Source organism: Loxodonta africana, chromosome 10 (assembly GCF_030014295.1).
Source record: "Loxodonta africana isolate mLoxAfr1 chromosome 10, mLoxAfr1.hap2, whole genome shotgun sequence".
Classification (NCBI taxonomy): Eukaryota; Metazoa; Chordata; class Mammalia; order Proboscidea; family Elephantidae; genus Loxodonta; species Loxodonta africana.
The window spans coordinates 15,625,491-15,639,869 of record NC_087351.1 but is presented as its reverse complement, the minus strand read 5'-3'; the positions used below and the strand labels follow the sequence as shown (position 1 = coordinate 15,639,869).

General features: G+C 43.4%; 1 protein-coding gene across 10 annotated transcripts in view; it reads left to right on the top strand.

Annotated features, from left to right (window-relative positions):
• The window catches only part of EIF2AK4 (eukaryotic translation initiation factor 2 alpha kinase 4), a 105,998-nt gene that overhangs the window by 49,580 nt on the left and 42,039 nt on the right, over positions 1-14,379 (top strand). For all 10 annotated transcript variants that reach the window (XR_010323114.1, XM_064292204.1, XM_064292202.1 and 7 more), the window contains 7 exons: positions 198-355; positions 3,187-3,617; positions 4,372-4,438; positions 6,660-6,743; positions 8,650-8,772; positions 12,116-12,220; positions 14,301-14,358. Coding sequence is in view for 9 of the 10 variants with exons in the window: in XM_064292204.1 (XP_064148274.1) it covers positions 198-355; positions 3,187-3,617; positions 4,372-4,438; positions 6,660-6,743; positions 8,650-8,772; positions 12,116-12,220; positions 14,301-14,358 (1,026 nt within the window). In the remaining variant the exon portion in view is untranslated. The remainder of the gene's footprint in view (positions 1-197; positions 356-3,186; positions 3,618-4,371; positions 4,439-6,659; positions 6,744-8,649; positions 8,773-12,115; positions 12,221-14,300; positions 14,359-14,379) is intronic.

The following is a 14,379-nucleotide window of genomic DNA, read 5'->3' as shown; positions in this document are numbered from 1 at the left end:
CTAATTATATATTTCTACCTACTTTAAGGAGAACAAGTGAAAAAAGTTATTAAAGGGTCTGCCAGGTAAGAGATACTTTTTCAACTTACAGGTTGGGAACCTTTCTTCCAGTGCTTGCACGCTTGCTGGGTATTGTAGCCCTTCCAATATTTTTACGTCTTATTCTTATTTGCCTCTTACTCTTTGTGACATCTCAGATTCTGGAGGACAAGATTATGTTGAGACTGTGATCCCTCGCAACCAGCTACCCAGCGCTGCATTCTTCAGTGAAACACAGAGACAGTTTTCACGCTATTTCATTGAGTTTGAAGAACTACAACTTCTTGGCAAAGGGGCCTTTGGAGCTGTCATCAAGGTGTGATGCAGAGTTGTCCCCAGTTCCTGTCAGAGCTCCTTCCCTGTTCCATGTACACAAAGACTTACGACTTGACTTCTATTTGGGGGCAGGGAGGGAAATTGAATGGTACCATTTGAAGCTAGGATCATCTACACCTTCTTGGAATTAAAGGCTTTATTTGAAGTTATACTGGGCACCTTAAGGGCACATCACTCCTCGTGTCTTGCTTAATATAGAGCATTAACATGGAAAACACCTGGTTATAACAGCACCTCAGGTGGAGTCAGCACCTCTAAGTGAAGCGTTTTTGTGTGCTTTGAATCAGAAGGAAAATTGTTCTCTTTCTCTCCTGTTCGCTCGCTGTTAGAGTGGCAGTGGATAAAAAGGTTCCAAGGTTAGAACAGAGGTGGAGCTCTAGCTGGAAAGGGCCCCACAGGGTTTTGATGGCTTTTATTATTGAGCTGGAAAATGAGTGATGCATAATCAAAGCATCCTGTCGTTAGGTCTTCTTTTCTTCATTCCACTGTTTGGGTCGAACTTTATTATTACCTGCCCCTTGCAGAAAGGGATTTCAACTGCTTTTATATAAGTATTTTTATTGAATTTAGGAGACCCAGATTAATACCCATATTATTAAATCCAGATGAGGTATCTGCCATCTTTCACACACGAAGGTGGTCCACCGTCAATTCAGCATATGTCTGTGCAGGATTCTGGGAGTGTTACTAGCAAATATTACTGTACTGGAAAGTACATGCTAGTATTACTGGGGAAGACCTTTTACACTGAAAAAAGAGTGAGTTTTCTGCAATAATTAGAGATAAAAAGATCATCTTAAGCAAGTTTTCAAAAGGAAGTTATAGTATCATGGGAAATTTTCAGCTTTCTCTTGAAAGAAGAGACATTACAAGTTAGGTAACAAAATAGGTCTGCTGTGGGAGACAGATGTGGTGATCAGGACAATCACAGTTATCTTAAAGAGGAGTGGATGATTCCAGTGTACGTGTCCCCTTAACTCAGTGTGATTTTGATCACACCCTTTAACTTCTTCGTACTTTACATTCTTGAAGTAAAATGTTAACAAGATCCTTGCTTCCTTACGAGTAGTTAAGAAAAATGAATAAGCTCATATAACAAACAGTGGCTGTCGTGGTGACTCTGACTCGTGGCGACCCCATGTGTGTCAGACTAGAACCCTGTGTGCTCCACAGGGTTTTCAATGACTGAGTTTTCAGAAGTAGATCGCCAGGCCTTTCTTCCAAGGTACTCATGGGTAGACTTGAACCTCCAACCTTGTGGTTAGCAGCTGAGCGTATTAACTGTTTGTACTACCCAGGGACTCCATATAACAAAAATATCTTAGTAATTTAATCCCCCAAGTTTGTTCTGTAGTTTTTGCCTGTGAGAACACTACAGTCCCCACACTTCAGCTCTGTGTTTCTAGGTTAAAGTAGGGCAGGCTGCTCAGTCATCTGGCATTTTGTAGGCAGTTGGATCCATTACCGTTTATGCACCTTTCCGCTTTAGTAACTGAGTTTCCAGTGTAGCTAGCTCCACACCCCAGTCAGTGCCTTATAGGTATACAAGATCTCATATAGTCGAACTTAAGGCAGGTAGATTAAATGTATGAATAGAGAGCACGTTCCATGTTTCAAGTCGTGTGCCTGTTTTACCAACATTGTCTTTCACTCTTGTGCCATTCTGATGAGATATTATCCTCATTTTCCAGATGAGGGGACTGAGGCTCGGAGGAGTTATGTCATTTGCATGAGTTTACACAACTACTAAGAAATGAAACCACCATTCAGACTTGTATCTGTTTTACTGCAAAGCTTGTACTCTTGCCACTACTGCCTCACAAAAAAAGAAATCTGAAACTCAGTTTTACAGTACTCCTAGGTTCCTGCATGGCGCAAACGTTTGAGCATTTAACTACTAGCTGAAAGGTTGGCAGTTCAAATCCACCCAGAGGCACCCCAGAAGACAGGCCTGGCAATCTGCTTCCGAAAGGTCACAGCCTTGAAAACTCTATGGACAGCCCCACTCTGCACACGGGGTCACCATGAGCTGGAACCAACTCCTAGTCAACTAAAAAGTTCATTTAGTACACATTAGTCATAAATCTTCAGTCTCAGTGACAAAACTAGTGGCAGTAATTGTGTTAATAGCAGTCCTTACTGAGTACTTTTTCTGTGAGGCCTTGATAAATGTGCTTTACCCACGTTATCTCATTTAATCCTTACAGTCACTGTTTGGGATAAGGGAAGCAGTATAAATGCCATGTGATAGATAAGAAAATTGAGTCTTGTGGAAATTGTCATTTCCCAAATCCCTCATAGCTCTATAAATCAAAGGATTAGAATTTGCATTCAAGTCTGTTAAAATTTTTGGAGTTTGTCTTTAGTGACTTTCAGTGCAAAAAAAAAATCAGAAAAACTAAAATCATCTGAAAGACGACACTGACTTTAAAAGTCCCTTAGTAATTATAATTCTTTTTAAAACAAGGTTTACTTAGAAATTTAGGGTAGCAGATGTTCTACTGGAAAAGCAGGAAAGTAAATGTCAATAAAATTAATGACTAAAGGAGATTTTGTTTTCCCTGGGCCTCTTAGCAAGCTAAGTAAATCTCCGTTGGGGTGAGACATTTTCTAAGATTTTGGAAATGAAGGCTTTCACCAGCTTAAGAACCGCAGACATGGGGTTCTCGACCGGCAACTGGCGACGTTTGTTGTCACTTAGAGCTCGGGGTTCCCCGGGGAAGGGGTGGGGAGACGCGGAATAAATGCCAGCCTGCGAGGCTCCGCGCGGATGACAGTACCCGCTCCCTTCCTTCCCTTCCCCTGCGGCAGGTGCAGAACAAGCTCGACGGCTGCTGCTACGCTGTGAAGCGCATCCCCATCAACCCTGCCAGCAGGCAGTTCCGCAGGATCAAGGGCGAGGTGACGCTCCTGTCGCGCCTGCACCATGAGAACATCGTGCGCTACTACAACGCCTGGATCGAGCGGCACGAGCGCCCGGCCGGCCCGGGGACGCCGCCTCCGGACTCGAGGCCCCAGGCCCGGAACGGGCGAAGCACGCCGGGGCCACCGGCGGGCGACACGGACGGCACGGGCAGCGTGGAGGCCGCCGCGCCACCGCCCATCCTCAGCAGCTCGGTGGAGTGGAGCACGTCGTGCGAGCGCTCGGCCAGCGCGCGCTTCCCCGCCGCCGGCCCGGGCTCCAGCAGCGACGAGGACGACGAGGAGGACGAGCGCCACGGCGTCTTCTCGCAGTCCTTCCTGTAGGCGCCAGGTTCAGGTTTATGGGGCGAGCGCAGGCCAGGCCTCCGGGGGTGGCCCCCATCCTAAAGCCCCGCTAGGGGAAAGCGATTCATCTAGAAATCCAGGCTGTTGAACATGTTAAAACAAAAGGCGGGAAGAAACCCACTGTTAGGGAGTATCCAAATGCAATTTAAAGGTTTTGTTTGTTTTTTATTTTATTATCTTCAAAAGATCTCCAAAATCCAAGCCTGGAGAAAGGCAAAAATAGAAATTACTTCCCATATCTGATCTTAATACATTTAATGGAGTTTCTTAGAGGGCTTCCCCTTCAGATAAGGGCTTCCGACCTTGTGGGACGTTTTCAGAAGAAATTTGAAGTCCTGATATAGGGCCACCTGCAGTTCCAGTAAAGACTGCCAAATCGGTAGCTCTGATCCTAAACGAAGGTTTATGAATCTCAGAAGCCACCCTGGGCATTTACTTTCAGGATTGTGACCTGGTTTTATTTCACTGGATCCAGTTGGATAGAATGTATCATAACTCTTAGCTATTAACTTTTTTCCAGGAAAATAAGGCTGATTTTTATTTAAATCAAAAGGTCTCTGTTTTGCATATTAGGAAGGAGAAATCAGCATGGTTTGTGTACAGATGGAAGCCCTGGGGTGATGGCACAGTCTAGCCTCTTCGCCTTCCAGTAGTTAACAAGCCTGGTGATCTCTAGAGCTATAACAGAGATACTGCTTTCTCTAGCATTGCTCTGTTTCTCTTTTCAAGACCTTCAGATTCTGAAAGTGATATCATCTTTGACAATGAAGATGAAAACAGTAAAAGTCAGCATCAGGTAAATTTAGAAATTATACCGTTTTATAGGGTGGGTGTGTGAGAAAACTAACGTTGACTTTATAAATCTCAGGTAAAATATTAAAGCCTTAATCTGACATGCAAATGTAGAAGCCATCAACTTTAAAACATGATTCAAAATATATGCCACTCATATATTTACTGAGAGACTTTAATTTGTCCGCATAATAAAATATGCCTCCATTTAGACACAAGGAGCAAATTGAGATACTGCTGCTGCTTTTTCTTTTCTTTTTTTAATGAAAGCAGTTTCTTAGAGGATTTTGGAAACATTTATATGGGTGGAGATGTGGACTGGACGCAAACTGAGTAACTAGACAGCCTAATCTCCCCCCACATCAGTTAATTTCGATTCCTTATTTTCATAGACCATCACATTGTTTTGAAACTCTGCATCATGACCCAGTAATAGGTCATGAAGTCAGTTTAGTAAGATCACAGTTGCATTATTTAATTTTTAATACAGCAGAGAGGAGTCGAGAATTCCAAAATGCATCCCACTATTAAAGGCACACCCCGTTTGTAGAATTTGTTTCTCCTGAGTATGTTCTGTAAAATACATTTCTTAGCGTGGATCACGGTCAGAAATGTTTGACAAGCACCGCTCCAGCCTCCGACCCCACCCAGCGGTGCTCTGAGCTCAGTGGGGAAGCTTTTAGCTGCGAGGGCTGGCAGTGTTGCTGCAGAGAAAGGGTCTGCAGCTGGAGGCTGATGGGATGACTTTATCACCAGGAGGAAATGTGTCAGGACGAGCGGCCGTAAGGGTGCACTCCCGGTAGATAAAGACAAGCCCACGTGGAGACTCTGTTAGACAGGCAGTTAAATTGATATGAAGGAGGTTTGAATGCATTAACCAATTTTTTTTTCTTATAAGTACGTACCTTGCTATTGGTTTTGGAAACCCTGGTGGTGTAGTGGTTAAGCGCCACAGCTGCTAACCAAAAGGTCGGCAGTTTGAATCCACCAGGCACTCCTTGGAAACGGTATGGAAACTGCATGGGGCAGTTCTACTCTGTCCTATAGGGTTGCTATGAGTCAAAATCGACTCGATGGCAATGGGTACCTTGCTATTAAAATAGCCTAGAACTCCTCGCAGTTAAAAATTTATAAATGATCAATGCAACCATGAATAATAGCATAAGTAATCTAAACTTCTGCTGAAACAAAAGTTAGGTATGCGTGGTTTTAGGATACATTAAATTATTCTAAGGGCACCAAATTTATAACCCTAGTTTTGCTCAGTTAAGGGCAGTGTTGCACAAGCATTCAAATTGATGGGTGGAAGCCTCCCAGAGATTACCAGTTTTCTATGGATAATTCCCAGGGTATATAACTGACTCAAGAGCAAAACTTGATTGCTTTCAGGGCAGAGCTTTGGTGTGCGGGTGTTTTGTTTGTTTGCTTGTTTAGTATTTGTTTTGTTGTTGTTTTCCATTCGGTTTGGCTTGGTTTTTCTTCGATAAAAGAAACATGTTGAAAAATGCTTCCCCAAAAAACTGTAAATCTGAAATGACCAAATGCTAACTAATGCTTTTTCCTTATTTGGGAGAAAAGTATGTAAGTACATCTATTAGAAGAAAAAAGGAATTTTACAAAAAGGTTCTGTATATTACAAAGCAGATTAGCTATCAGGACAGACTAGCCGTGTGGAGGAGCAGAAGTCTGGAGGATCACAGTGCTTGTTCTTCAGGATGGTGGCCCAGAAAGCAGCATGACCTTTGGCCATATGGCCACATTTAAATTGTTTTAGCTATAGATGGATTTTTAGTCTTCTGTTTCCAAAATAAGCCTACCACCGAAAGAAGGCCTTCCAGTAAAACTGAAGCCTTAAAATACCAGCCTGTATACATTCTGCCCTTCTTATCCATAGAAGGCTCTCGATAGTAAGAATTGGCTTGACATGGAGTCTTTCTGTAGTTTACATGTCTTTAATACCTACTTGTTTCTCATTTGCCCCATCATCATCCTGTATAGCAACAGACCTGTAAACTGTATGATAGATTTTGGTAATAGCAAAATTGCATTAAAAATGCTGTAAGTTTCTAAAAGACAGTGGTTGTGTTCTGCTCATTGGCCTTCTTCTAAGGCAACAGGCTTGCCCACGTATGGAGGGGCAGCAGGGTGCAAATACTTGACGATGGTGATGGTCTTGTTTAACTTCAGCCCTGATTTTGAGTTTTCATGTGTTCTTCCTGGATTAGGAAGAAGACATCAGTGAGAAGAACGGTTGCCACGAGAGTGAGTCATCAGTGACAACCGAGGCTGTGCACTACCTGTATATCCAGGTGAGGCCCTGGCATGCAGCCTGGTGACGCAGCAACCCCTAGACATTGCTAGAAGGTATGTTTCGGGAGACTAGAATAAGACAGTGGGCAGAAGAGGGCTCTCTGGCACCGCCAAAGATGAATTGGCCAGAGAGGATCGAGCATCAAGGCCCTTACCCCAGCCTTGAACTCATGCTTTCCTGCAGTGCCTTGTTGTTGTCAGGTGCCATCGAGTTGACCCCACGTCATAACGACCTTGTGTATAACAGAACAAAGCATTGCCTGGTCCTGCGCCATCCTCACAATCATTGCTACTTGAGCCCTTTGATGTTGCCACTGTGTCAAGCCATCTCATTGAGGGAGGCGCATAGGGCAGTGGTTATGGACCTGGATTCCAGCTGCTTAAGTTCACGTCCTGGACTCACTAGTCACAGCTGTGAGCTCAGGCAGGATTCTTACACGCCCTGTAAATTCTCCATCTGCACATTAAATGGTAGTCCCTATCTCAGACTTGTTGTGAGGAATAAATGAAGTAATGCATATGAAGTGCTTAGAGCCGTATCAGAGTTCAGGAAACGCTAGACTATGCGTGTTCGTAAACTCCACTTGGTCTAACTAGCTGAATGTGGGCAAGTAAGGCATGAGGCCCACACACTGTTGTGCATGCAGGAGAAACACTGGCATGGCTTTAGACCAAGAGGCTTGTCTGTCAACCTCTGGGAGAGCAGAAGCACAGGGAACCAGTTCCAGTGAGGGGTTATTAAAAACAGGCCTAGGCTTTGGCCTGCTGACAAGCCTGAGGGGCAGCATCGAGAACAGGGGTGAGCAGTTCCAGCAGAGAGACAGCCATAAACCAAAGAGGAAGTTTTCACCCTGCCCCAAGTAGCCAGGACTGTGGGCCATTATCAGTGTTTCCAGTTACAACTGCAAGCAGGCAGATCTGTGAACGTGAAATACAGCGCCTATAGAAGAAGGAACTTCAGACCAGGTGTAGTGTTCCCAAAGGGACGAAGTTGGCGGTTGTTTTCCTGGATTTGGAGCTGGTCTTAGGTATTCCCTAACATGAATAGTTTTAAAGCACCACTCATGTGTGTAAGAAAGCATTTGTCCTCCAAAAGGCTGTTTATTGACTCTACCGTGTGCTCTCTAGTTATGATGAGATAGACTAAGTACATGAGGGAGTGGGGTTGTGGAGTGGGAGCCAGAAGGCTTGGTGAGGACCTGGCTGAGACCTGGAAGGTGAGCCGTTATTTGCAGACGGTATTCCAAGGACAAGAGTAAGGACAAGTGCAGATGTTCGTTTCTTTAAAAACAATAAAATCCTTTTTTTCTGAGAATTCTCAACTCTGGCACTGGTTTGAAACATAATAGGCCAATTTCATAAATCAACTGATTTAAGATGTCAGTGATAACTGCTTTGTTTTCTGATACATTAATATACTTAAGAGGGTTCAGACAGAGCCCCTTTTTGAATGTTTTAATATTAACAGTGTTTTGTTCTAGACTCAGAGGTCATTTGTCATTAATTTAATGTATAAATAAGAAAGGCTGATGACATCATTAGATTAATTAGCCCTTGGAAAGTGTTTGGAGGCAATCTCATAAAACAAATAAGATTTTACTGAATTCTCATTTGTTTCTATTATTTGTGACAAGGATTTTAAACAAGTTTAGTCTTATTTTTTAGCATAAGCAATAGTATAAAAAATAAAAATGGTTAGGTTAGGGTGCTGAGATTGTGAGTATGTCCCCAAATTTTTAGTATTGTTGGTTTCTTTTTTCAATTGAAAAAAACCGAGGCTTTCCCGTAAGTGTTCAAAATCCATGGTGCATGTTTTTAAGTGGATGATACCATTAATGGCAATTATCCTCCTTAATTTAGACTTCTTGCACAGTCGCATGCTGACCAGCCTGTTCTTGTCCGTAGATGGAGTACTGTGAGAAGAGCACTTTGCGGGACACCATTGACCAGGGCCTATATCAAGACACCACCAGACTCTGGAGGCTTTTTCGAGAGATTCTGGATGGATTAGCTTATATCCATGAGAAAGTAAACTTTACATTTCCTTATTTTCTGAAAACTTATGTTTATATAAAATTTATGACTGAATAAAAAAATCAGATGTTATAAGAATGGAGGAGAAAACAGAAATAGAGAGAAGTATGGGTATATTGAGATAAGCTATTTTTTTAGAGACTAGAAAAAACTGTCAAAAGATTAGAAAATAGTACCAAGTATCAAAGTTCAAAGAAGACATTGACATTTAGGACAAGGATTGACAAACGATAGCCCACAGGTCAAATCCAGCCCACCACCTGTTTTCTGTATGTATGGCCTGTGAGCTAAGAGTGGGTTTACATTTTTAAATGGTTGAAAAAAATCAAATGAAGAATAATACTTTATGCACGTGAAAATAATATGAAATTCAATTCTCGGTGTTCGTAAATAAAGTTTTACTGGGATACAGCCACAGTCATTTGTTTACAGGTTGTCTGTGGTGCTTTCATGCTACAGCGGCAGAGTTGAGGAGTTGTGACAGAGACTGTACGGCCTGTAAAAAGCCTCAAATATTTACTCTCTGGCCTTTAAGAAAAAATTTGCCTTCTCCTGGGTAAGGAGGAGATGTTTGAACATGTATGGAATGTGAAGATGATTCACTGAGCTGCTTAGAATGAAGTGAGAGCCTGATTGATGGGTGTTATTTTATTCTAACTGAGTTAGTGCTGCCCTTCCTAGGAACATGGAGAAACCACACAGTCATCTGATAAGGACAGAAACAGGAACATAGTTTGACACATGTATAAAATGTCATTTTAAAGCTAGAAATTCCCGTTACAATGTAAATACTAATAGGCCTCCCTTCAGGATAAAACACTACTCAAATTTTTAAAATGGGATTGTAATGCATTTAAAAAAAAACTGCCATCAAGTCGATTCTGACTCATAGTAACCCTAATACGACAGAGTAGAACTGCTTGCTCCGTAGGGTTTGCGAGGAGTGACTGGTGGATTTGAACTGCCGACCTTTTGATTTAGCAGGCAAATGCTTAACCAGTGTGCCACCAGGGCTCCTGTATAACATTAGTCAATATAAATACAGTCATGTGCCACATAATGTCCGTGAATATACATTTGGGCGGCCTTATTACCAGAAGGTCGTAGCTAAGATGATCATGAACTTGGCTGATTATCACTGCCAGCACCGGGCGCCAAGTTCGGAGAAGGGCCCTGCCCCAGAGGCTGGCACTCCGCAAGCTCTTTTTTTTTTAATTCATTTCTTTGTTAGAGCTCTTTTAATTCATGTTTGCAAATATTTAACTTTTTTTTTTTTTTTAAAGGTAAAAACCTCACCCCATCATTCTTAACCCGGGGGGTATAAAGAGGACCTATAAGAACAGGGTTTAAGACAGGGCTTCCACTTTAACCTCTGCATGGCTCCTGCCCCGGGGCAGGAACTATCTTCAAAGCTGGGTAACCCAAACCTGCCCCGGGCAGGAACCACCTTCAAAGCTGGGTAACCCAAACCTGCCCCAGGCAGGAACCACCTTCAAAGCTGGGTAACACAAACCTGCCCCAGGCAGGAACCACCTTCAAAGCTGGGTAACCCAAACCTGCCCCGGGCAGGCACTACCTTCAAAGATGGGTAACCCAAACCTGCCCTGGGCAGGCACTACCTTCAAAGATGGGTAACCCAAACCTGCCCTGGGCAGGCACTACCTTCAAAGCTGGGTAACCCAAACCTGCCCCAGGCAGGAACTACCTTCAAAGCTGGGTAACCCAAACCTGTGCAGCATCCAGAGCCTGCTGAGGGCCGGCCTCCTGGGGTGCCTCCAGAGCATGTTGGATGCTTGCCGAGTGCCAGCCACTGGAGCTTGCCGAGTACCAGCCTCTGGGGCAGGGCCCTTCTCCAAACTTTGTGCCCGGCACTGGCAGTGATAATCAGCCAAGTTCATGATCGTCTTAGCTACGTCCTTCTGGTAATAAGGCCGCCCAAATATTAAGATCTCGGCCTTGCCTTTGGGGTCTAACCAGCTCACACAAAGAATGATCCGTGACACACGCTCAGCACGTGGGATGTGCTCTCCACCCAGACTGCAGATCACTTCCACCAGCCAGGCCTCAAGGTGAACTCTATATGGTGTATAAAATGGGTTCCCACAACGTCCCAATCACATTTCACGAACATATTGTGGACATTAAGTGACACATGACTGTATATTAGTTTTTCCTTTGCCTCAATTTTTCTTAACCTTAAAATGTTTATGCTGTGCCGTACTTATACTAAGCTGTACATGTCTAGCTTATAAATCATTTGGTGGAAGCAGAATTTGCAAAGTCGGAAACAAAAAAAAAAATTAGTTGTAATGAGAGCCATGAGGACTCTATCGCATGATATGGACATGGGGTCCTAGAACCATGTCGGTGTGCTCTCTTCCTCTCAATCTAATTGGCTCGGTATTTGCCAGTCATCTGCTGGGCATCTAGCACTGTATCACACCTAGAATACACAGAGGCATGCATATCTGACAAACCCCATGCTTGACAGGGACTTCCTGTTTTTGAGGAAGCCGAAATTAAAGAGGTCATACAATAAAGTGCTTTTATTCCTTTTAATTATTTCTTGTATTATAATACATGAAACAACATGATGAGCCCATAGGAAGGGGAGAAAGCAGTGTACACGTGGCAGATAATCACTGAGCACCTGCCACGTGTGCTGGGGATGCAAAGTTGGATTCTTAGCATTACTGTAGAAGCTTCATTGGTGAGTTGGCACCTGTAGGTATTGGTTCATCTCAGATAAATGGAGAAAAGCAAAGGAGTTTCCCAGGCAGGGAAAACACTGCAAAGAAAGGAATTAAAACAAAACCCACTGCCGTCGAGTTGATTCCAACTCATAGTGACCCTATCGGACAGAGTAGAACTGCCTGATATAGTTTCTTAGGAGCGCCTGGCAGATTCAAACTGCAGACCTCTCGGTTAGCAGCCGTAGCACTTAACCACTACACCACCAGTGTTTCCAAAGAAAGGAATAGAAAGAATAAAAATGGTGTGTGTGTGTCTCCCTGACCAAAGCCAGCATTGTGTGATACAGCAGAAAGAAGGGTAAAGTGGTGAACGTGGTGAAGGGGGCCTTGGACATCACAGGGAACTATTTGGATTTGACTTGATGGGGGGGCCACCACCATGTAGAACTGGGTGATGAGGGAGAGATGACTGGCTGGACAGTCGGGAGACAGGGCAGAGGACAGACAGCCTGCACCAGGAAAGCCTGTGGGAGAAGACCTCATCTGATTTTCATCCCTAGGTTGGCCCTTCAAATTAGGAAATGCATGTAAGTATAAACTAACCTTGGGAAACAATGATTGCCTTCTTTGCTGTCTCCCAACAGGGAATGATTCACCGGGATTTGAAGCCCGTCAACATTTTTTTGGATTCCGACGACCACGTGAAAATAGGTGATTTTGGTTTGGCGACAGATCATCTAGCCTTCGCTGTGAGTATTTTTAAAATTAGACTGTATCTGAAAAGGGGCCCATATGTCTTCACAGTCGTGCAAGCACTAGAAGACAAGATCGTCAGTGAGTTCACTGAACTTTGCCGTCTAATCCTCAGCAAATTTTAGAGTCTGAAGGAGCAAGCTGCAAATGATCTTTTAGGCTTTGAATTGTGGGTGTGTTATAGTGAGTGCATTCCACTTGAGGGAAATGAAATGATTGCTTTGTGGATGATATTTAGGTCAGAGGCATACTATATTTTATGAGTAATTTGGTGTTTTGGTCTACCATGCCACGCACTGGGAAACATGCTTTATACTTGAAGCGTTTTCAGTTGGTTTGGGGAAATGAATTTTAAAACATAAAAAGCAGGAGAATCAGTTCTAGAACGTGACTCAGGAAATATTTGCTCTTCATAACCTTGTATAGAAAACCGTGGTGGTGTAGTGGTTAAGTGCTATGGCTGCGAACCAAAGGGTCGGCAGTCCAAATCCGCCAAGTGCTCCTTGGAAACTCTGGGGCAGTTCTGCTGTGTCCTATAGGGTCGCTATGAGTCAGAATCGACTCAACTGCACTGGGCTTGTTTTTTTTTGTTTTGTTTTTTTTGGTGAACCTTGTATAATAGTTGTTTAACATACAAAGTGGCAAGAACTGAGAGCAATAGTGATACCAGAGTTAGAAGATAAGAGAACATTTGCACACGGCTGTAAGGACCAAGAATGACTGTAAAAAGAAAATGGCATTTCAGATGAGCCTTAAAGGGTGGGTGGGAGTCCAGAGCAGAGATTGAGGGCAGAGTGTGCTAACACCAGGGCAGAGGATTCTAGAGAATAGGAGCAACATAAGCAAAGGCCCTGGGGTGAGCAAACACTGGTCGTTAAAGACCAGCATGTTATCTGGCTGGTTGGCTGAAGCTAGGATGTGGGCAAGGAGGCTGGAAGGTGGAAGTGGAGTCATGTAGGGGCAGACCTTGAGCATCGGAGGACAAATTTTACTTAGAGTCATCAGGAAACAAAATCAGTAGTAAATTCAGTTAAGTCTAAGGGTAGTCCGAGAAGGAAAATCGGGTTGGGATTAATAGTGAGAAACAGCACGGAAGCTTAATTAGAAGGTGAGGTTGGGAGTGGAGAAGGAAGGAGGTGGAAGGGGAATAGTAAGGAGGTGGTCCTGACCACAACAGTGGCTCATGTCGAAGCAGCCTAAGACCAGCGGAGGGCCAGATGATGGGGTTCTTGATCCCCAAAGTAAAGAATTTAGCTTGATCCAGGAGGCTGTAGTAAGTGAGGTAGATAAGAGCACAGGCTGTAGACTCCCGCTGACCTGGGCGAGGCTCCCAGCTCTGCCTCTTCTTTGTGGTGTGACCTTGGGGAAGTTCGCTAACCTCTCAATGCTTTCGACTAGTCTCTAGACTAGTTTCTACCTCGTGGGGTTGTCAGTCTCATAAAATGCAAATGCAGGCAATGCACCTGGAACAGTGTCTGGCACTAAAGCATGTTAAAGATGCTTTTGTTGATGGTGGTGGTTGTAATGGGAACTGTGGAATAATGTCATAAAAACAGTGATTTAGAGTAAGAGTGAACCAATGCTGTTACAGATACAGTGGAGGAAGGGGAGGCGACCTAGGAGGTGTTGGCAGTGATGGTGGAACAGAACTGGGGACCAGCCTCTAGGAAAAAAGAATAAAAATGGATCCAGAGAAGAACAGCAGTGGGAAAGTTAGAAGGAGGAGTCTGTTGGAATTTTGTCTTTTAAAATGTACTATTAATCTTCTTAGTAAATAGGTTCTATTTTGGTATTTGGAAATAAATTTGTTTCTGTGAACTTTTCAGTGTTTTACCCAGAAGAAAGAGTTACATAGGGAATTATCCTTCTCCCTTTTGATTCCATTGGCTTTCCTTTGAGCCTTGTATTGGTGGGTTAACTAAACTAACAAATTTTTCAACTCAAAAAGAGCATTATTATAATCATTTTGGTTTCAGTGTAATATTTTTCATCCAGTCTTCATTTAGAAATGGATAAGCCATTCCTGTGAAATAGTTTAACATTTTTATTTGACGTTTGGTTTACTCATATCTTTAGGCTGATGGCAAACAAGATGACCAGGCAGGCGATCACGTGATTAAATCAGACCCTTCAGGTAAATGCAGAAGACCGTATC